This window comes from Apis mellifera, linkage group LG3 (assembly GCF_003254395.2).
Source record: "Apis mellifera strain DH4 linkage group LG3, Amel_HAv3.1, whole genome shotgun sequence".
Taxonomy (NCBI): Eukaryota; Metazoa; Arthropoda; class Insecta; order Hymenoptera; family Apidae; genus Apis; species Apis mellifera.
In genome coordinates this window covers 1529661-1554983 of record NC_037640.1, presented here as the reverse complement: position 1 = coordinate 1554983, position 25323 = coordinate 1529661, and the positions used below count along the sequence as shown (strand labels likewise).

Sequence of the window (25323 nt, the reverse complement as noted above, 5' to 3'; positions counted from 1 at the left end):
TATTTTTTAAATAAAATATTTGATTAAACTTTACATTATTTTTATATTACTTTTGTTTTTTTAAAGATGTAGGAACTGATAATTATCGTTAAAATCTTTTTTGCATCCAATAATAACAAGTAATGAAAATTTTTTCGAATAAAGTTTCGTGTGACATTAAATATAAAATTTTAGTTCACGAAATTTATCGATTTCTAAAATATTAATAAAAAACTTTCAAAGTATAGAAATATTAATTAATACATTGAATGCTACTCATCCAAATATTATTTGTTTTTATTTTAAATCTTTAAAATCTTTTTCTAAAAATAAAATATTGAAAAATCACAAAAATTTTGATAATTTGAGATATTATTATTTTCAAATAATTAAAACATTATTTTTATCAGATTGTATTATTATTATTATTTTTTTTTTTTTTATATATTTCGGTTAAATTTGATAGATAACTGCGTTTTGGAATCAAAACAAAAATGAGTATACAAAGAAGTATCGTAAAAAGTTAGGTTAGGTTTTTATATCAAGGAATTGAATTATTTTTCCTTATATATAAATTCAATTTTGATTTGTTCTAAGCACATTTTAAAAAATTTCGAATCAAATTTTCAATCTTATCGAGTAAATGAATAATTTTTTATTTTTAAATAACAAAAAATATTGCATATATTATATATACATATATAAAACAATTGTAAATTGTAATTGTCTCATAAACATCTGATTTTTGACATCTAACATTTTTTTATATATAAAAAAAATCTTTACTCGAATGTTTTAAATAAAATTATTATAACTATGAACAAAGTCAAGTAATTATCTGGCAATAGTTTTTTTCAGATACCTATCGTTAATTATATTAGCTTTGTAAGTTTTTAATCTACTTAATGCTTTAGACTTTGCACTCAATTATAAGCGTAGAATATAAGATTTATTCTATATCTGCTGGCAATGTAATTCTACGTTCATTTTATTTAAAATATTTAATCATCTTTTTTTCATATTTCATGAGCATTTTATTATTTGCATTTTACAATGATCGTTATTTATTCAATTTTATTATTTATCATTACGTCTTTTTTTTAACTTATTAACAAACTCTTTCAATTTTAATATTTTCATGTTCGATAATCTTTAATTTACATTTATATTAATATAATATAAAATGTTTGTTTAATTTTAAACAAGTTAGTTATAAATATAATATGACGAAACAATGAATTTTATATTCATTTTGAATAAAATTCTGCTGGGAGTGACGTTCAATTATAAAATTTTTGCAAATTGTAAACAGTTTCTAATGAAAATTGTTGATTGAAAATGTAAAAATCGTTAGATATTTTAATCATTAATTTCTTCTTCGTGATAATAAATTTTTGATACAGTTTTTTTTTTATATAAAAAGCATGAAATTTAATTTTTGTAAAAAAAAAAAAAACGAAGTATGCACTTTTTTTTTAACTCTTTACTTAATATTTCTATCCAATCACGTAATTAACGCTGTATTATAGGTGTTATTAAATTGTAATTTCAATACACGTACTTTTTAAAATATAACTTTTGCTGCTGAAATTTCATTATATGTGCAAACAATTATATTAATTATAATGTAATGCAAAATAATAATGGCAATAAATTTGATAAAATAAAAAAATTTACGATACAAAAACAAGTTTTGAAAATAATTTTTTAAAAGCTAATTTTAATTTTGCACTTGAATGTTTAAAAAAAAAAAAAACAAGAATTTAAATTAAATTTTAAGCTATACAGAAATGATCGATTCTATCGAGTTCTAAAAATAATTAAATAATAATTCGGATTCTCAATATTTAATATTATATATGATTTCGAGAAATAATAATAGTTTATCGCGATATTTAATTATACGAAGTATTTTCTAACAAAAATGAAATTTATTTTATTAAAAATTATAAATAAATATTATAATAAAATATTATAATAAAAATTATAATAAAATTATAAAATTATAAATAAACTAGCATAGCATTAAAAAGTACAAAAGTCGATTATTTCATTTTATCTATATTTTTTATATTTATGATGATCGCTTAAATCCTCATTTAAAAATAAAATAATATAATATAATTTTATAACCATGCCATTTACAAATAAATTTTGCAATATTTCTTTTCTTATTCTCTCGTTGCAAAATATTGGTAAATTATTAATAATAATTAATAATAATTTGCGTGATTGCAAAAATAAGAAATATAAATGAATCTTACAATATAGATTTCTTGAAGGAAAAGTTTTTGAATTGAATGCAAAGTTAGATAATAATGGTAATTTTAAAAATTTCCAGCGAAACGCATTATCATATTTATAACGTATACTTTTACATAATAAATATCCATATTTGAAAATCTAATTAATTTATAATTAATCCACGACACATTCATTATTCACAATTTAATTATCCAAAAGAAACTTAACACTTAAACCGCTTATCCGAACAGACTATATTATTCAAATCAATGATGGACAAAATTTTAACATTCAGAATGAAATTACTTGGAAAATAATTTGCTATTCGAAGCATCGAATAAATTCGTGCATGACTTCCAATATCAATAATATATAAATAAATAAATAAATAAAATTTTTTTATTTTTGATTTGTCCAATATCTTTGATAAAATTGAAGTGACAGTTGCATTAAGCTAACTTTTTTTCGTATTTATAGTTGGCCGGTCTTTGAATAACTTCTTTAACTAACTAGTTAAAGAAAATTCCATCACAGCGTTAAATAGGAGATACAATAGAAAATAAATGTAACTCTCTCCTCCTAGTCTTTTCCAAATGGCGAAGAGATTTTCTAATGGGAGAGAAAATTGAATTTCTTTCGCAGGCATTAACGTAATTGTACCTAAGAGATATCTTTTCGCGTTTCCTCGAAGCTGGCGTACGCAATATGCTAGACACGCTACTTAAACGTCATCGTTTCCGTCCTCTCAACGTTGATATTGCCTACTTCGCATTGCAGCGCGCCACGATGCATCGTTTCCTCGTTTCGTCGTTGTCATCGTGGTCTTGCTTCGTGCCATGCTCGTCTCTGCGAGAATAACGAGTCAACGAGCGTGATAAGAAGGATATTTTTTACCTTTGAGGAAACTTTCAGCCCACAGTTTTAGAATTCTGTATAAGATTATTTTGATTTTCTAAATTCAAAAATCGTTTAATTAACGTTACTTACATATAGTATATGAAATGAATGATATATAAAAAAATGATAAAAATTGATGAATATAACAAGAAGAATAAAATATGTTATATATTATATTCGATACTTGAGTTTTATGAAAGGCAAACTGATTGATTCATGATTTATGTTAAATTTTTGAAAAATAAATGATTTTTTTAATTCAGAAATATGCAAAAAAAATGATATAATAGTGAGTTTTAGAATAAGTATTGAAGAATATTTGTAACGTTATTGTGTTTTCTTATTTTACGATCAATATAGCTTCTAAGTGGCCCATTTCAAAGATGTTAGTAGGTAATAAAACATAAGCATCGTTCGTGTGTTTTGTATTGCCTGTTTTCTTACTTCAGTTAAGTAAAGACATTGCTAGAGGATGTTAGTTAAGAAAACGGAAAAAGAAATATGTTATGAAAACAAAAATTTATTTATTCTTACATTATTAAAATATCTTATTAAAGTTATTCTAAAAGTTACTATTTTTGTATTTATTTTATTAATTTAAATATATTTATATTAGATTAAAAAATTTTTACATTATATTATATATTTATGAATATATCTCTCAACTTTGATTATTTTTAAAGATTTTATTTTTCGACTAAATCTATCTTTTCAACATTTTTATATTTCATATAAAATATACTATTATTAAAAATTTATATTTTATCATAATTTAACTTTTATAATATATAATTTAAAATTTGTATAATGTATAAAATATTTCTTTCTTCGGAATAGATTAACTTTGACATTATAAAAAAATAGAAAATAAATATTTAAAATAGACGTTTTATTTTTAAATTAGTATAGATGTCATACTTGATTTCTTTAGAAACTAAGTTGACGGAAATAATATCTTCCTTTAGAATAAGATATCATATTTTTGATATTAATATTTTCCTATTGATGACAATAATAAGCCAAATATATTTGATAATGTTTTTTGACATACAAAGATAACATAGATACATTTTAAAAGAAAAAAAAAAGAATAGCATTTATAGCAAGTGTTATAATAAAAAAGTTTAAAGAATTAGTATATTATAAATAAACAATAATATAAATTATTATTTCTGAATGTATTATATAAATATAAAGATAAAGACAAAAATATTTGCTTTTTTTCTTAGAATTCAAATAATTAATTTATTTTAAACAGAATTACACGTTAATCCTTAATCTTCTTCTATTATATTTCTCGAATTTAAAAAATAAAAATTTGTCGCTTAATCTCAACCAATTTATTAAACTTAAACTTTCGAAATAAAAAAATCTTCACTTTTTAATTTTTACAAAATGAAATTATTTACAATATTAACGACAACTTTCTATTTTACACAAAATATTTTCGAATAACGTAATAATTTCTCAAAGAATTACGACATCTCTTCCGCGACCACTCTAAATTCTCCGATTTTTTAAACATTCAAGCGTCATTAAGGAGGCAGTCGCAACGAGCCCTTCAAGTTCTTTCGTTCATCAATGGCACACGAGTGTTGGTAAGAGGGACTATTTAGGCTTCGTGGCCGCAAACGAGGACCAATTTGGTACAAGGACGGAATAGCTAAACCGTCGTCGTGAAAATTATTACGAGCGGCGATGATGTTGCGCGTGTAACGCGCCCAAATGGAATTTCAATCGGGGGAGCTCCCACTCCTTCCTAGGAATCTTCGATCTCCACAAGGTCGATCGTTCTTCTAAAGATTAAACCCCTTCCCGAAACTTATTTCGCGAGATCAATTTGAAATTTATTTCAAATTTAAGAAAAAATTATTTTGAATAATATCGATTGTTATTTTAACAGTTGTTATATTTTTTCTATTCGATTAATTTAAAGAGAAAGCGAGACAGATGATAAATCGTAGAATTGTTTAAAAAATTTGCAAGATCGAAAAGTCAGTATAATGATTTGAACGTTGACAAGAATTTTATGTTAAACGTGCGTCTTATGCATATGCATGTATTTATTTATGTATATCATGCACGATGTGCAAATATATAAATGTAATATTATATAATTCATATATTATTCATACATGCTATTCATGTTATAACTCATATGTAATATATACATATTATTAATTTTTTAAATAATGATTTGGAATATTTCATTTGCTTCTTAGGTTAGCTCTATAAATGAAATTATAGGAAGCAAGAGTTTTAATTGAATATAATTTTTAATCTGAAACTTAGAAATTAATCATCAAATAAATCATACATTATAATGGCAAATGAATGAGATATAATAAAATGATAAACAAATATGAAAAAGGATTAGAAAAAGATTAATGAATTCATGTGAATTATAGAAGATTTTTAAGTGAATAATTAATTTATTTATCATTTCATGAAATGAATTATTTTTAATTGGGTCATGAAAATAAGTGATTTTATTATTTCTATTATTACTGTTTTTTATTTAATAATTACAAATGCTGAATTTATCGTTCAATTTACTCTGAACGTTGTTTCAAGAATAAATTTTTCAAATATTCGTTTTATTTCAATTTGCTTTAATTAATTGAATAAAAAACATAACACGAATTGAAATACATTTATTAAATGATAATTATTATATTTCAATTTGAAATAATTATGCTCTTTAATTTAATTAAAATAAAAAGTATTTGAGAAAAATTGTAAATTCGTTCCTGGAATAATTTTCACAATATTAAACAATATTAAACAATAAATATAATAATAATAATAATCATAGTAAACTTACTTTCTTATTAACTTCGAAAACAAATAACAAATAATTTATTTCATGAAATGAATACATCGAAAATTCCCCTAAACCATCCAATAAAGTGATCCAATCAAGACTCGCATGTATCGGTAATCCCGTTCAATTCAATGAAGCGGCTCTTGACGACTCGTTCGGAAGAATTACAAAAATCTAATCTAACCAAACATCGAACGATTCTTACGGCTCGCTTTTTGGACAACGGCCAAGGACGTGTTGCTTAATCCACCGTCAACTACGAGGTTGCTCGTTCCCGATGCAGCCCCCCCGTGGCCGGCAACGCCGGGAGGTTAATAATTATGCGCGGTTACGCATAAGGCGGTTATCAAAAATCGATGCACGTACCCGCCAACGTAGCGATCGAATAGGTATAAAAGGGGGGCGCAGCCGTGTTTCGAGCATCAATCGATTTTCAACCAGCTCTCAAGCCCGAGTAACAACCTCCTCAACCTACTCGCAACAATGAAGTGCATCGCGGTGAGTAAACACTTCTTCATCTATCTATAATCGCGCTCTCCCCCGAATTCCGAATCTAATCAACAATATTTCTATCCACAATCTGAATCTTCTTTCTAAAAAAAAAATATTCTAAGAAATAACAAATATAAAATTATCAAACGTCTTAATTAAATGAAAAAAATCGATATCACATTTGCACGATTGCAGGCCGTCGTTTTGCTCGCCCTGGTTGCCGTGGCTTTCGCCAAACCATTGGAAACTGAGTCGATCGAGCCGGCTAAGGCCGAATCGGTGGAAGCGGAAGTGGAGGCCGCGCCTCGCGACAAGCGAGGACTGTTGGTGGGCGCGGCGTACACAGCCCCGGTCGCCTACAGCGCTTACACGGCGCCCATCGCGTACACGTCTGCCTACAGTTACCCTTACGCCGCGTACACCGGCTATCCTTACTACGCCTCCGCCTACTCAGCGCCCTACTACGTTCTCTAGAAGGGGGGGCCTGCATTTCGGACCTAAATAACATTGCGACGACTGCACCACGATCTACGACGGGTCTCCATCTCGATGGAGAGCTTTCCATCGTTTCGATCGAGATGCACGAATACAATTATCGCGGAGGGATGCTTGCGAACGGCTCCTGATCGAGATTGGCATACAGGATGTGTTCGCCGGCGTTTCTCCGCGCTTCTTAACAATTAATAATCTATGAGCATATATATATATATATACGTAGATGTAAATTTTCTGCACATAATGTAGATGTAAGATGTTAATAAATTTCATTGCAAAGTAAATTGTTATTGTTTGTTGTGTTATATTTTTATTAATTAAGGGATACTCCCTTTTGTGTACGAAGAAAATTAGATGATACGTGAATGACACGTGGTTAAGTTCGATAAGGTGTTTTTTTCACACGAATTAATTATTATTTTTTTTTTGTGAATTATAAAAAGAATGAAGTGAAAATAATGAACGGAGAGAATGGATATGAAGCAACAATAAAAGAAACTTTTTTGTTTCTAAAATTGTATGTTTATTTTTACAATTAATTCTCTCTCTTTCTCTCTCTCTCGAAATATATATATATTGCTATCTAGACTTTGCACTTAGTTCACTTGTTTATGAAATTAAGTAACGCTTGGAAATTTTCCAATATTTTTAGTAATGAAATTGTAAAGTCCGTTGTGGAGAAACGGTTTCGAAGGAAAGAGGTTGACTTTTTCATGAATGAATTAGAAAAAACTAGTTGATTATAGTGGAGAAATAAAAATAAAGAATAAAATTTATTTTTATTGTTGTTTCTTATATATCTTTATTTTTTATTTAAGTGAAAACAAAATTCACTTTCATATGTAAAAAGAAGTTTTTGTTATGATGATTCATAAATGCAAAATTATTTGGAATAATAATTTTTTATTATTTTTCTTCAATTTATATACGAAAATATACAACATTTATTTTAAAATTTACCGTTTCAACATTTTATTTATGAAATATATTTTCTACTAATCCAGAACAAAATGTAACATTAAATTAAATAGATTTAAACTAATTTCGAAAAGAATGGATAATAAGAGAAGAAATTTCGTATTTATATATATTTAATTTAACGCTATTTTATAAATTGTTTCATTGAATAATAAAAAAATTTTCACCAGTGCATTTATTTATTAATATTTATTTATATTGTACATTATATATTTTATCTGTATACACAATAAATAAGAAATTCGAAAAAATATTGGAGACAAAAATTACAAGCTTATCGAAGATATTTATTTTACGATGATCTTGAAAGATCTTGGAAACCTGTCAATTAAATTTATTTAATAAAAATTAATGCGTCAAAATATTAACAGATACGAATCGCAAATCAATCACAATTTACGTTTAAAAACATCATTAATCTATTTGACAAATAATTTAAAAAACACTTATCTGATCTCAATTCTTGCAAATTAATCTTATTAAAATTCGGATAAATAAACGATGGATAAATTTTTGTTCACTTTCTTAAAACTCAACATCTTCCTTCTTAATATTATTAACATTTCAAAAACAGAAAGTTGAAACACGATCGATAAAGATAATTGCGTTACAACTTAAAACTAAAACTGTTATCTCGAATCGGTTGAAATAATTACGGGAAAACTTTTAATTGTCAATGTTCACTCTCGCGTTAAATTGCAATTCAACGTTATTTTTGAAGTTTGAACATACACTGGCAAGTAGATAAGAAGAAGAAATAGAGCAGGAAGACATTCGAGAAATTCTGAATTCTTGAGAACAATTTATAAAAAAAGAATAAACTTATATTTCTATTTCATTCTATTTCATATTTAATTAAAAATACGATATAAAGTAAATTCTTTTTTCTTTTGTATTAATAATATATATTATAGAGCAACGAAAAGATTAACTCTATCAACTTTTCGTTACAAATAAGATGCGAATATTTTTCATAAATCTGAATAATTGTTGGAAAATAACTTTCACTCTCAAAATAACTATCGAGAGCAATTCGAGCGAAAATTTTACTCTCAAATCGATTCACATTGTTTAAATTCGATTATTCAAACCATGCAACACTTAAATTTTAAAGGAAGCATGGCCTCTATATTTCGTCTTTCATAAATTTTTATCCATCGTTTGAAAAATTTCAATTATTCTAATTACGAACAGTCAATTGCGTCCAGAAATCGAAGCGGAAGTTTTCACCTAAAAAAAAAAACACATCCTCGTCTTTTGGACAAACTATATCGAGAAAGTTGACATCATCGTGATATTTCACTATGTTACACTTCAGAACTGTCGATTTTCCAAAACGGTCGACTGGTCAGAATTAGAAGCGACGTTACTCGCGAACTATGTCACGTGCACACTTTGGACACTGACAACTGTGTACTTACAAAAATGGCAACATGGTATATGTATCCCATCCCATTTCCAAAGCAGTTATATTTGATGCGCCGTTACTGGAAAATCACTGACATTGAATTGTATGCTCAGAAAAGTGATTCGAAGATGGTGTTCTCGAGGGATAGCAAATCGATAATATATATATGTTAATATATATTTGCGAAACATCTTTGGAAAATTGATTTTAGAAACAAATACAAAAATATTGGCTCAAGTTTATTTATTAAGTTATTTCAAAACTAAGAATAGACTGGGTTATAAACAGAAACATCTTAACTGTATTTCTGTTTCTGCTCGAAACTGCAAACTGGTTATAGCTTAATAAACAAGTCTTATCGATATTCTTTTATATCAACTTTTGTGTTTTTCTAAAAAATACGTTCCATGAATACATTCTTGCTGAGTGTAATATGTTGCTTCTATTTATTTTTTACGTATAGATTTAATAATGTTGGAACAATTATATCGAAAATTTATCTCTTTCATACAAATTTCATAAAAATTAAAAATTTATAAAGAAAAAAGTATCAAAAATTTGAAATATTCTAAATAAAAATTTAAATTCAAGAAACTTTTATCAAATAATTACAAGAGTAATTATTTATAATAAATATTAACATTTAATTCGATGAACATTGACGATTACTTTAGACAAAAAAGAGTCAATAGAGAGAATATTTTCGAAATTTATTTAACATTTCATCGTCGTTTCTTGTTTTAATATAGATACGTTTTATTATTTTCGAAGATAATGGATAAATTTAAATTATATGTGACTTTTATTTAATTTTTGTGTATTTTGTGTATTTTGAAATCTGATCATACTGATCATGCATCGGTTGATATAGGGTAAACAAGGAATAAAATTGATTTCTTTCATCTGTATTACTTGGAACGTACATGGTGGAAAATATGGCCACGTTATTGAAATTTATTTCATCGATATGAAATACACGAGAGTTCTTCGCGACGACAGAAACAGTAAATTTCTTTTTCTTGTCCACTGAACCGAATAAAATTCCATGAGAAATAAGTCGGGCCATTTTTCATTTCTTTTTTAATGGAACGATTTTTAAAAATCAAGAACGATCGAATATAACCAACTAATGGAGTAGCTAATGACAACGTTCTAAGAATTTCTAAGAAATCGTATGTGAGAAACATTGGAATGTTTTCTCTCTATCGATCAATCTTTGCCTGACTTTTTTTTTCAAGCGTGATCGATGCGATCGACTCGACGAAATAAATAAGTTAACGAAAAGTGAAGGATCAATCAAACGATTTTAATGAAAATTAATAATGTAATATAATTAAATATATTTATAATAAAATGTGAAATAAATGTAAAATGTAAGCTTAGAAAAAATACTATTGATAAAAATTTATTTTAAAGAGAATAGTTTTTTTTAAATTTTAAAAATTGAAAAGAGAAACTAGATTTGAAAAAATAGTTCAAAAGTGAAATTACGTATATTTTAATATATTATTTCTAATAACGCATTTTTGATAAAGATAAAATATTATGAGATTTACACAGGATAAGAGAATATTATTTTATCCTACATTTTAGTTTGAATATTTTTATATTAAAACAAAAACATTAATTTTCTTAAACTGTGTTATTCTATTATGCAAATTGTTAAAGAATGTTATTAAAAATATTATTAGAAAATTATAAACATTAAGCCTATATATACAGTTCCAATTAATTGCAAATTAAATTTGCAATATTTTTATTTTAAAACTTGGAATTGATACAAATCTCCAGAGTGTAAAAACTATAGAATCATTATTACGCCATCACTATAAACTTTTATTATACATTTTAAATTTTTCGCAATCATTAATTAGAAATTGGTTTATATAATCATGAAAATTTGTATCGTACCATAATATCTTTTTCTTATTTTTAAACATTAATCAAACAATTCCACTTTCGTCTCTCCTATTTTATTTCCTCGTACGAACAGATATTTTTTTGCGACAATTATATTGGACGTAATATCCCGTCAAAATTGAAAAAGATATCTGGCAAGATTTCTTATGATCGCAAAAAGACAAAATAATTGCTGATCCTCTCCTATAGGCGTGGAAAGGTGCAATTAATTTCCTTCGAGCGATGATGCCGAGCAAGGCGAGGTTCAAACGGTATAACGAAGGGGTCCGAGTCGGGTTGTGCTGGTGCAAGTCTGCAAACAAAAGCCGGTAGTTAACGTAATTGTCCCCAGGGATCTTTCGGCCGAGGCAGGCCAAGCTCTGACCGATCTTTGATGCCAAGTAATTAATCGAATGAGTACGACCGATGGAATCCAATCCAACATCGACTCGTATTTCCCCCTCTCATCATTTACTCCCTTTCGTTTTCCCCTACGCTCCCAGGCATGCCAACATCGCCCCTTTTCACTCTGCCTCGAAAATCCATTCGTTTCATCTCGAATCCAGTTAATTATTCGATTCGGTTTACGAGACGAAAATTATGAATACGAATAGTGTTATTATTCGACGTGTAATTTTCAGAAATTAAATAAAATTACGTACGATACAGTGTAAAGTGAGTCGAGTGGATTTTTAGGTTAGATTTTTCCGAAAGCGCGCGATAAATTCGAATTATCGTTAAGAAGATATTCTGGTTTTTTTTTTTAAATTTTCTTTTTTTAAACAAATGAAGTCCACATGGAATTTTAATATATTTAACATATATTTTAATCCATTAAGCAATAATAGTTATCGAAACATTATTAAATATTAAATTATAAAAATTTTAAAGAAATTTTTTTATAAAGAAAAATATAGTTTATCACAATATTCTATATATTTTTTCAATCCGATAGAAGAAGAGATTATGAAAATAATATATGAAACAGATAAATGTTAAAATGAATATTTATCATTTATAAGTTAGATTTTTCCGAAAGCGCACGAAATTCAAATTAATTTCTTTTTTTTAAATTTTCTTTTTTTAAATAAATGAAGTGTACATGGAATTTTAATATATTTAACATATATTTTAATCCATTAAGCAATAATAGTTATCGTTATCGAAACATTATTAAATATTAAATTATAAAAATTTAAAAGAAACTTTATAAAGAAAAATATAGTTTAATATAGTTTATTAAATATAGTTTACAATATTCTATATATTTTTTCAATCCAATAGAAGAAGAGATTATGAAAAAAACATATGAAACAAATAAATGTTAAAATGAATATTTATCATTTATAAGTTAGATTTTTCCAAAAGCGCGCCAAATTTGAATTATCGTTAAGAAGGTATTCTAATTTAGTTTAATTTTTTTTTTAATTTTCTTTTTTTAAACAAATGAAGTGCACATGGAATTTTAATATATTTAACATATATTTTAATCCATTAAGCAATAATAGTTATCGTTATCGAAACATTATTAAATATTAAATTATAAAAATTTAAAAGAAATTTTATAAAAAAAAATATAGTTTATCACAATATTCTATATATTTTTTCAATCCAATAGAAGAAGAAATTGTTATGAAAAAAACATATGAAACAAATATAAATATTAAATTCATAAATGAATATTTATCATTTATAAATTAGATTACAACAAATTAACAAACATACATAATTACCACAAAATATCAAAATCAAAGAAAAGCAAAATTTTAACTAATTAAAATCAAATTTAAAATCACTTTGATAAAGCGAATCCGCAAAAATTTCCAAAAAAGCCATCAGAGTTCCATCAGAAGCCGCGGAACTCGTTCAAAATACGTTCAGTTAGCAATCAGATATCGTTCAATCGGCAATTAGCCGCCGCAGAAATCAGAAATCAATCGGATCGCGATTAGCCGCATAGGTGAGAGAAATCTAGAGTCAGAAAACTGAATTCGATCAATCGTCGATCAATCGTAAAAACAGTTGGAGTCAATCGCGATTAAACTCGAGGGTCGCGCTATACAAACATTATTACCGTGGGTGGTCCTCCTTCGAGCAAAGGAGGATATTCGATATCGAAGCGCCCTCTATGCGAATTTTTGCAAGTTATCGCTCGAACTTAATATTAACTTAATTCGAAATTTTAACAAACTTTATATTTTCGGAATGAACGAAACGAGCTTAAGAAGATTAAGATTTCGAAAATATTGAACCGTTTCCATTAACCGAAACGTGTATTATACGAAACGTGTATCGCGCGTGCAACTATTATTCAATCTGCGTACGAGCATCACGCGTTACCGTGTCACTGCGTTACGCGTGTCCCAACCGATAGCCGCTCAATGAATATTCATTGGTCGAAATAGCACTGCGCGTGGCAAATTCATCGCGCAGCGAGACATATTATTGCGACGCTACATTATTACTCGCATTAGTTTACACGGTGGCCTCTTACGTTGCTTGCAACGATACGGATTTATGTTACATATTCGTTCAAATCGAGGGATAATTCGTTGAAGATGAAAAAGGCATTGTTTAATATTTGCATAATGCGTTTGATCATTTTTTTTTCAGAAAATATTGAAAAAATTCTGATACGAATTAAATATGATGAATTACATTATAGTCTTTTTTGAATTTCACGACAAGCATTATTTCAGTCGAAACTTGTTCCTTTCGAGAATTCGTTATATAATCATAAAGCTACGTATATTGGCGACAATATGATAAAACGGTTTACGTTTTTCGAGGCTAATGCAATGTACTCAAATTTTATATATCTGGTATATATACATGTATGATCTTTTTTTTAATGATATAGAAAAAGATAAATTATAATTACTTGTAATATTGATTTTTTTTTATATAAAAAATGAAAGAAGAATTTAGAATTTTAAAAAGATTTTGATTTTTTTTACATACGTAACATTTGGATAGTCTTATATTATATTAGTTTCAAGAAATATTGAAATTTATTACATTTGTAAATTTGCAAATAACAAATAATATTGTTATACAATTTAATACTTTTATTTTATCAATTATTTCTGATTAATAATTTCTTAACAATTTTTATAACAAAGAAATAAATATAATACATTTCGCATTTTATTTTTGAAAAATTGAGATATCAATTTATACAGAAAATTAAGTTTCATCGATTACTTCAATATACCTCTCTCCAATTATTAAAACATCAATTAACAATCCAACAAGGGGGATCATCGAACCATTTGCATACTTAACTATCATTCCATCAATTTTCTTTGGGGGATTACATCGTGAATTTTTTTTTTTCTTCTAATAATTGCGTTTCCAACGTTGCCATATTGTTTCCCCGGATAAAAAACGCGGCAAGAGGCACGATTATTCGTGCAGAAAATGTTTCGAGGGTTCGATGAAAAGAGATTTCAACCGGAGACTTTGTAAAAACGCGTAACACAGGAGACCCATCTCCATTAATCAGAGAACGAGAGCTGCGATACGCCACGCAAATACGCCAGCCAACCCCATTCACTCGTAAGTGAAGGCTAATTATCGCATTTGCGCATAGAAAGCAAATACGTCTCTCATAATGGTAATCTCTCTCTTATGTACCTCTTATATATACACAAATATACATATATATAGATATGTGTGTTTGTAAATGCGAAATTACGGAATAGCGCGATTCCTTCAGCTAATTTTCCAATACACCATGATATTTATCAAGATGTCGTTATTAAACCACCAATCACTTTTGCAATAATCTATTCTTCGAATTTTTAAAAAAACTAAAATTTAAGTTAATTTTTTATAAATAAAATAATCATATGTAAAAAATCATGAATAATATGTATGATAATTAATTTTTTTTCATTTAAATTTAAAATGAATTTTTAAAGTATAAAAAACAAAATAAAACAAATTAAAATAATTAAAAATTCAATTCAATTTTCGATTCTTCGTGAAGTTTCTTTTATTGAAATCAATAAATATTGGAAAATATTCGAGGGAAAAGTTTTAATCGTATCGAGCAACTTTTCAAACTTTTTAATCGGTGCTCGATCTTAGTTTTACAGTTATTTGCAAAATTATTGTGTTAATTGATTATATATAAAATATAAAAATTTATTAAAAATTTAAGTAAAATTATAATTAATAGAGGATTCTGAAACAATAAATGAAAGTTTTATTCAGAAATTAATTTAAAAAATTAAAGATAAATATGAGTGCCAGCTATAGCTGTTAAACTTGATTTATAAATTAATTTTTTCTAATATAAATTTAAATCGTTTATTTATAATTAAATTTATTGATTTTAGGTGAAATTTAAAATTAATCGATAATAATTATTAATAATTTTTTTTGTCATTAAAAAATTTAGTAAAAAACTAGGATTAGATACCCTATATTATAAAAAGATATTTTTATTGATATTTTTATTAATTTTATGCGCACACATTGCAGCAGTTGTTGCGTAAACGATAATATGTCGAGCAGGCAGATGATTCTCCTTGTGAAAAAAATAAAAAAAGAAAGGAATATAATTTTTTTTTCGAATTTAAATATCTGCTGAATATGGAATCGGAATTAAAATATATATCTTTCCGTGCAAAGTGCAATTTTTTTTTTTTGCTCGTGAACAATAATGAAATTCAATATGTAAATTGAATGTAATTAATCGGCGCGTACGGAAAATCGATAATATTATCATAACAGTATTATTAATAATAAAATGTTGTTTCTTGATTGCATTTAAAATTCCAAGAATATTGCGTATAAATATTATTAGTGTAAATAGACTTTATATTATAGATCGCAAAGAATCTTAATAATCTTAATAATTAATAATGAATATTCAAGTTATTTGAAAGATCGAAACTAGAATGTTCCAAATTTAGTTTTTCTTTTCATTGCATTCGTGGAAAGCTTTGGAGCAATTAATATAAATAAATAAATTGACTGCTGTATTCAAAATTGTTTCGTTTCTAAAAAGAAAAAAATTGATAATAAAATTTCCTCCACTTTCCTTTTCTTTTGCCAAAAAAATAATTTATATATTGACGTTTCTTTTGTTAAAATCTTTTTTAAGATGAACTTCAATGTTATGAAACATTTCTTACCTGAAAAAGAAACAATCTATAATATAAAAGGATTTTTAATTTTGTTTCACGACGAACTAACTTAGATAATCATTCCATTAAGGCCAATCGAAGGCCAATGGAGGGATCGTAGCAATCGAGTCATTTAAGGTCATCTGAAAGTCATTTCATAATCATTTCATGCGATAAAATATAAATTGTTACTCTAACCAATAATAACAACTAATATATAAAAAATTTAAATTTAACAATTTTATCCTGTATCATCATTCTTAAAATAAAATATCAAATAGAATTCAATAGAAATATTTTAACACACTAAAAGCTATTTTAATTGAAATTATAACTCGTTACATGTCGTATTATAAGAAACAAATGGATTGGCAACAGCATTCTTTATTTTAATCATCTATCTTATTATCTCATTGATATAACGAAAAACTGATGAATCGATTCTGTCTCGTATCTTTGGATCATATTGTCCATGATGATATTATCCAGATCTTGCCACGACTTTGTAATTACGTACAATTATACTCAATTATAGCACAAAATGGAAATTCTCTTTATTTGTTTCTATGAACGATCGGTATTACATATATTATACTTTATACACACCTCGTCGATTGCTCGTCGCAATTCAAACTTTCATGGCCGGACAACTGCACGATAAACGCAAGTTTAAGTTAAAATAGTTCATTTCTAATAATATCAAACATCGTAATTCATCGTAATAATATTTTTACGTTAGACAACGATGAATTGCACAATCACAATGACGCAACGCAAATGTGTTTATACGTGTATTGATATTATAACATAATAATAAGGAACGTTTTGAGGAGTATTTGTTCATGCAAATAAACATGTGATAGAATGGTGAAATGCTTTTTGTCCGAAGTAAATTCAATTGTATCATTTCTCTTATGCAAGATATATATTGCATAATATGTACGTTATAAAATCAATTATAAAATTTATTTATTTTTTTTTTTTATTACAGACAAAAATAATGCTGTATAATATTATACATAAGTTGGAAAAATTGGAAAATTTCTCATTACACGTTCTACTTTCAAGTAATAAATATTTATCAAAATCATTCTTCTTTATGAATTTTCATTAAAAATTAAATGCATAATTTAATTTGGCCAGATTCTTTATGCATGATTATTAATATCCACTATAATACGTGTGTTTGTTATTACATACAATGAGATAATTTCAATAATTATATATGTTTTTCCTGATTCCAGAAATGATGGAATTTTATGGGAAAAAAAAAAATGTTAATATTGTTAATGATCAATAAATATACCTGCAATAAGCGAGTTAAAAATACAATTCATGGAATTTCAATGATCATTTTACATCAAATCAAGCATTCCATTGGAAAATTGCAATTAATTTCCAATCAGTTAGAACGCCAGAAAAATCTTTACGACCAAATTTTATTATATAAAATAATAAAGCATAAAATAAATACTATTGAACAAACTATAAAATAATAATAATAATAATAATAGGTATTAACTTTTTAAAAAAAATTCATCGAATTTTTTGTAACGTACTCGAATTTTTCTCCAATAATTCTTTTAATTTTTTTCAAACGATCCATCTTTAATACATAATTTACTCACTTTTCATTGTACTCTGTTCTTTATTTCTATTTTATTATCGCCTGTTGATGATTTCCATTGTTCTTTGTATCAAAGAATTGATATATAATAATAATAATAATTGCTTATAAAATAATAATAACTTTTACCATTTTTGTTTAAGTCAAAACAAATGTCTATTTCGATTCACCAATACTTTTTTATACGATAATTTAACTGTCATCGATTGTGCACGACACGCATAAAGAAAGAAAATATCCTTTCCAACAACGTGAAAACAAACATTAAATATTAAGTATGTAATTTCGATTATAGCAAATATATTCAACAACAGATACTTTGTTGTTGTATTTAGTGGTATATTTCAAATATTGTAATATAAAAGGAAAAAATATAATGGAATATTTGTCATATGAAGTAAGGATATATCTTATTTCAAATAAGAGATAGCAAATTTTTAAAAATAAAAACACGTGAAAAGTAATTTTACTTTTGTATCTTGTTAAAATAAATTATTATTTGAAATAATTATTTTTTATTTAAAATATCATTTGTCTCGAATAAAATAAATATATAATTTAATATATGCATTATTATACATATAGTATAATATACATTGTATAAAATATTGAATTAATTATATAATTAAAAATATGAGAATATTTATTGCATTTGCTGAATTAAAAATACAATTCATAAATTTATTTTCCTTTTTATATATTTATTCTTTAATAATGTATTCTCAATATGTAGGAGGCATTATATGAAAATCTATTTCAGATATATTTGATGACAGAATTAGAATGTTTGAGATTTTATTTTTATTTAATTATATAAAAAATAAGATGAAAAACTATTTCAAACAAATTTCAAAGAAATAATCTAGAGAAAAATTACTTATAGTAATCAAATAAGCAATTATTTTAAATAAAGCAATATATTAACTTGATAATTATTTTTTTAAATAATTTATTTAAATAATGTCCAAGCTACGAAGCATCCTCAAAGTAATGTCAAATTAGATTTCACTAAAATTTATTTGAATAAATTTATTCATAATTTATTCCTCCATGCCACTCAACAATATTTGCATCTATGATAAATACAATTATGGCATACAAACTCAATTATATTAACAAATTTTTAACATTTCAAAACATAGAATATCATTTTCTAAACTTTTTGAATAATCATGATTTCTAATTAATTATTAACATTAATCTTATTATCCTATATAATCTTTAACTTTTAAATTCAAAAAAATCTCAACAATTCATTGACATCATCTTCCAAGACTGAAATTATGCAAAATAAAATTTTCTTTATCACATCATTATCACTTTATCTCTTTAAAATTTATTTATCTCTTATTTCAATAAACCATATTTGAATCAATTCTTCAAACAAAACTCTGCTTGTGAACAATTGAATTATTATTGGAATTTGGTTAAAATTTAACCAAAGAAACTGAAAAAAACTATTCATTCAATTTCTTACGTTTATTTTCGAGTACGTACGCATCATAGAGACGATGAACAAACATACGATTAATTCATTACCTTCTAAATGTAGAGATAGCATCGAAGATATGTATCGATCATACAGTCGAGTTTGATATATCGGTAGAAACAAGTCCACTGCGATTACGTACCTGAAACAAAAAGAATACAAGTTCGATCAGAAATGATAGAAAGAATAGAAAAATAAGTTCGATCAGAAATGATAGAAAGAATAGAAAAATGCTCTAAAGGCGCGTCCTCATCGCCCGGTTTACAATTATTTGTAGCATATTTGTTCATTGATTGCAAATGTCCATGCTGCATTTACAAAATTATGTTGCCATTTGCTTGTTTGCAATCAGTGTGGATTAAGCTTAATGATTAACGTTTCAGTTACAATAATACAAAAAGAATAATTTTGAAAAAAGATAAAGTATAATTTTTAAATATTCAATATTCAATTTCAATAATGCGAGCAAAGATATCAATTTCTATCTATATATAATAATGAAATTTTTAAGAATAATTAAAATAAAGATTGATATTTTTCGATTTTCATAATTGTTAAAATTGATAATATTGAAACCACATGAATACATTATTTCTGATTTATTTTTTTATTTTGTTTGTTAATATACATAAAATGTTGAAATACGAATAAATAAAAGATAGAATCATCAGAACATTAAAAATAGATGCTCAAACAAGCAGATCAAAATCCGTTCAAAATCCATCAATGGGTTACATAAGAATGCTAGAAGTGATAGAGTGATGTTTCAGCCTCGTGCAAGATATTGACTTAACCCTATCCACTCGACTCGATTCCTCCAATCGCAATGCGTTTCAACGTTTATAGATTGCTTAAGTAGCTTCAGATGTCAATCGATGCTGCCTGTATTTTATCATTAAAAATCAAAACATTCCTTTGATTTGTATTGACTTTGATGCTTCTTCCGCATACGAATATAAATAAACGAGGATTTGCTCTTATGCAAATTCGACTAATAAATTATGCCATCAAAGAATATCCTGTTTTATGATATACGAAACATTGTGGATATCTCATAATGAAGTTTATAATCAACCTTTGAAGAATAGAAATAGAATAAAATATTAAAATAAAATGAAAAAAGTGATACAAATTTTAATTGATTTCACATATTCAAATATTGTTTATAATCTATTAATTTCTATTTTTACAATCAAATTTTTCAAATAATTTCTCTCTATTTATACGATCCATCTTTTCCAAATTCATTCTATAATTAGATCACGCGAAAATAAAAGACGTTTTGTATTTTCAAAATGATGGAAGAAAGCGAGGTTCAAGGTTTGAAACACAACTTGCGAAATCGAAGCAGAGGTGTATCCCACTATTCGCCATAAATCAAACGACCCTCTCCAATTTCGTGGAGGTTAGTGCTTCTCGTTCTTCCCTTCGAGTTCCAGTATTTCCCGCTCTTTTTTCCACAGGGATGGCCTTGATCATGGGGGTTTCTATAAGTTGGCAAGCTCGACGATGGATCGATAAAGGCCGCCTGGTCTGGCCGCCCTGTGCCATCCACGACATTACCCGAATTCTACGGATTCCTCCTCGACTCGCTCTCGATTTAATTCACCGATTATTCAGAGATAATCGTGCCCCGCCATTTGATAAATAACGAAACGAAATAGAGTAAATAGCAATTATTTTTACAATTTATTTTTATATATTAACAATATATCGCATTATTGAGTTGTAAATATTTTCCATGTGATTTTATTATATTAATATAGTAATAATTAGTGAAAATGTTGGAAAGATACTGAATCAACAAAATAAAAATGAATAATATATTGGAGTAACGTGTCAAATTGTATATATCTTTTCATTTTTATGTATATGACAGTGTTGAATTGAAAATATTTTTGTTCCATGTTTTGATTTTATTATATTAATATAGTAATAATTTGTGAAAAAGTTGGAAAGATGCAGAATCAATAAAATAAAAATAAATAATATATTGGAGTAAAATTGTCAAATTGTGCATGAATTTGAAGACTTAGTTTCTGTTAATTTAGTATATAGTTTAGATGACAAATGAAATTCATAGAAATTGAATTCATTTCAATTTGTTTGTAAATTTAACAAGAAATCTTGGACATCTTCTCTCCAATTATCTTCTAATTCTTTATTTGTTTACATAAAGATGGTTATTTTATATAATAATTAATATAGTAAATTGACGAGGAACAGTTATAAAAGAAAATTTACATTCAATTGAAATTCTTGATTAGACAGATTTTTTTTTTTATTCGCTCATTCTTTTTCATTTTTAGAAAAATTGCGTATATAATTCGTTTTCGATGGACGAATATATTTTTAGAATACGTGTGATAGATATTCAACACGACTCGTGGTTTTCTATTTTTTTGAGGTCACGTGACAGAAAATTTATTAGCACGACGATAACAATTATATGTAGAAACTCGAATAGTAGAATAATTATTGTTTTCTTAATTGACATGATAAATAACGCAGTCAAAAGCAACGATTAAAAATATTTTTGCAAAGTCACATTGAGTGGAAGTTAAAAAAAAAAATCAAATATTTTATTTCCTCCATTACCTCTGAATGAATTTTAAATTAAATTCTATTGATTTCCTTCCCTAACTAACTAAAATAATCGACGATAAACTGTTTATTTTTAACTATAAATGATTACATTCGTATTATTTACAAATGATTCTTCATTTCACGCAAGATATATTAACTGTTTCCAAACTTTTGAATAAAATAATGTATTATTAACGCGAAACGTCGGGTTTGAAGATCGTGCACAAGTGTAACAAAATAGTAAATGCGATTATTAGATTTCCCGAGAAAATACGTAATAATTCAAATTTCGTTTCGAATATACATCGTGCGTAGCAAAGAAATTCTATTTTCTGTGTTATTTTGCTGCCAAACGTTGCATAGCGAAACGTTTTGTGCAAAAGAATTTATAATATCCCTCGACTCGAAATATTTCTTATGTATTGTGCATTATTATAAATTATGACATATATTAGCACGTCATAATCTATTCGCAGAAAACATCTAGGCAAAATAAACGTCATGTTTCGCACGATTAAATAAACTTTTCCGCGATCCACTGTCTGCAATTCGAACGGCCAAAAAAGAGAGTGACAAAAGATAATACAATTAACGCGACAAGAAGTAATTTTCTTTCTATTTAATTTTATTTAAAATAATATTTTATTTTTTTTTTAAATGAAAGGACGCCATTTATTTAATTAGTTAGTTGTTTTATTCCGTTTAATCTTAAAATTTACGTAAGCGAGAAGCATTTTAGATGAATAATTAAAACGTTTCCCAAAAGGGAAATAAAAACTTATTAAAAAATATTTGTTTTATTAAATCTTTTAAGGAGAGAGATATTGTGAATATTATGATATTTATAGTTTCGAGGAGGAAACGTTTTTCTTGAATTTTATTTGAATTAATTATCTCTTAAAGCATTCTTGCAAAGAATGTTTCAAGTTGAATTTACTTTATCCTTGATAAATGATGAAATTTAATACATATTAATTTACATATTCATTTTAAAATATCAATAAATTATAATATAAAATTTATAAAAATATTATTATTAAATATAACAAAAATAAAATTAAAAACGTGTTTGAAAGCAATAAAAAACTTCCTTTTGATGCTTCTAAAATTAATCTTCTTTGTGCAAATCTGGAATATTAAAAGCAAATTTTCTTTAAATATATAATCGAACGATAAAACACAATGTTTTTCTAATTAATATTTTTTTATAGATTATAATATACAATTTAATTAATTCTCATTTTTTTATCGATGCATAATAATCAGTAATTATGATAATGATAAAATTCTATGAATAGCTTCTTTAAATTTCCTTCAAATTGTGGAAATCAATTCTAAGAAAATGTCCAATGCAAGGTCGAAATATTTACTTTGCTAATCTAAATTAATCCAAGTCGAAACTATACGTATACATTATAGATAAAAAATATCATATATACAATTAGTACAACATACTTTGCCACAATGCGATTATTGTGTGAAATTGATAACAATTGCGATAAACGAAACATACGCATGCATTTCACGGTAAAAATTTCTAGATGTGTAAATCAATATTTGCGTTATTGTCATTCGATTTATTACCACGCGTAACATTTTGAACATCGGCTTATATTTTACAAAATTCGTCGAAATTAAAATTTTTAAAATTCCATTATTAGACAAATTTATTAAATTTTCTTTCACACAAATAAAAAAAGTACTGAAATCTTTATTGATCTGAGAAAATAAATTGTAATAATTTAGTCAGTTCGATTACTATGATTTTTGAATATATCGAACGTAGAAATAAAAATTTTGAATAATTTTTATAATTGTCAATCTTGGCTTCTAAAATATTTCTAAAAAAAAAAAAAATAGTTAGAAACGAGCCACGATATAATTTTTCGTAAAATCAGTCGTAAAATAAGGATACATCGATTTCAATAAATCTATAAAAATCAACAAAAATCTTAAACTTTGGAAACTTGAAAGAGAATACAATCCACGAGTCTCTAAACACAATGTATCGCATTTGACGTATTGTGGATCATATTATGCTACTGAATTTATACTGTACTCTACGTAAGTACTGCTCTGCTACATTATCAATTTATATTATATATAAAACTTATGTGTCTGTCACTTATCAACTGTTTACATAAACACATGGCGGCGGTCAGAACCTAAAATGTATATAATAACGGATGAGCTAATATCACCATACTTAGTGTCTATCAATAGCGGGCAAAAATAAAAGATAAAGATAAAGCAATCCTTGGACGACTGAAATTACAATGGCCGAAGTTACAACAATAGATAACTAATTGTAAGTATGATGCTGTTAATGCTATCGTTATAATTTCGATCGGCTAAGCGTTTTATATTTCATTTTTCCTTTGAACTCGTTAAGAGCATTATATTAGGTTTAAGGACGATAAGGAAAGGTATTATAAAGTGGAAGAAAGTTGGAATGATATTTATTAGGTCGGTTTATCGAAAATGTAATTTTATTAAAAAAGAAATGAATAAAAATAAAAGAATAATGATATTTTATTTTTTTAATTCTTCAAATATATTCTTATGAATATTAATTTATCTTGCATGAACAATTTTGCAAAGGGTAATCGAATGTAATATATTTTATTATTATGCTTTATATTTTTATATATATGTATAATTGTTTTAAGGAAGAAGAATTTCCTTGCGATTTATTTTTTTGCAAATAGTTTGTTTATCAATGTAATCTATTTAATCAATAGATCTAATGCATGAAATAGAATTCTACTCGAAATATTGAAAAATAATTTTATTATTTATAATATATAGGAAAATCTGTATTATTATAATTGCATACAATATGTGAATTTTCTTTCTTGTATTTTAATTTCTGTGAGAGCTATTCCACAAAATTTTTATCTAATATAATTATTAATTGTTATAAAGAATGATATCTATATCATTGTTTACTTATGATGTTTACAAGAAGCTCAAATGTTTTTTAAGAAGACAATAATAACAAAAGATATATTAAAATAAGATTTAGTGCTGCTTATTTTTCATTAATTATCTATATAAAATTTTTCGATGGAAAAATTTCTTCATATAATTTAATGCAAAGAAAATATATAAAAATACATTTCATCAAGTAGAATAATTTTAAATAAAATATTTTGTGATAAAAATAGTTTTTATAAATGTTTCAATTCTGATCCTATTTTCAAATTTTCAAATACATTAAAATAAAAATACAAATAAAAATAAAAAATAAAACATTTTCCTAGATGCATT

At 25.8% G+C, this 25323-nt stretch overlaps 2 protein-coding genes across 6 annotated transcripts in view; one reads left to right on the top strand and one right to left on the bottom strand.

Annotated features, from left to right (window-relative positions):
* The window catches only part of LOC409286 (stress-activated protein kinase JNK), a 128091-nt gene that overhangs the window by 78762 nt on the left and 24006 nt on the right, over window positions 1-25323 (bottom strand). The gene's annotated exons all lie outside the window — the stretch shown is intronic.
* LOC727546 lies at window positions 6291-7215 on the top strand. Its single transcript, XM_026439402.1, has 2 exons — window positions 6291-6442; window positions 6632-7215. The coding sequence occupies exons 1-2, from the start codon at window positions 6428-6430 to the stop codon at window positions 6908-6910; spliced, it is 294 nt and encodes a 97-aa protein (XP_026295187.1). The 5' UTR covers window positions 6291-6427; the 3' UTR covers window positions 6911-7215.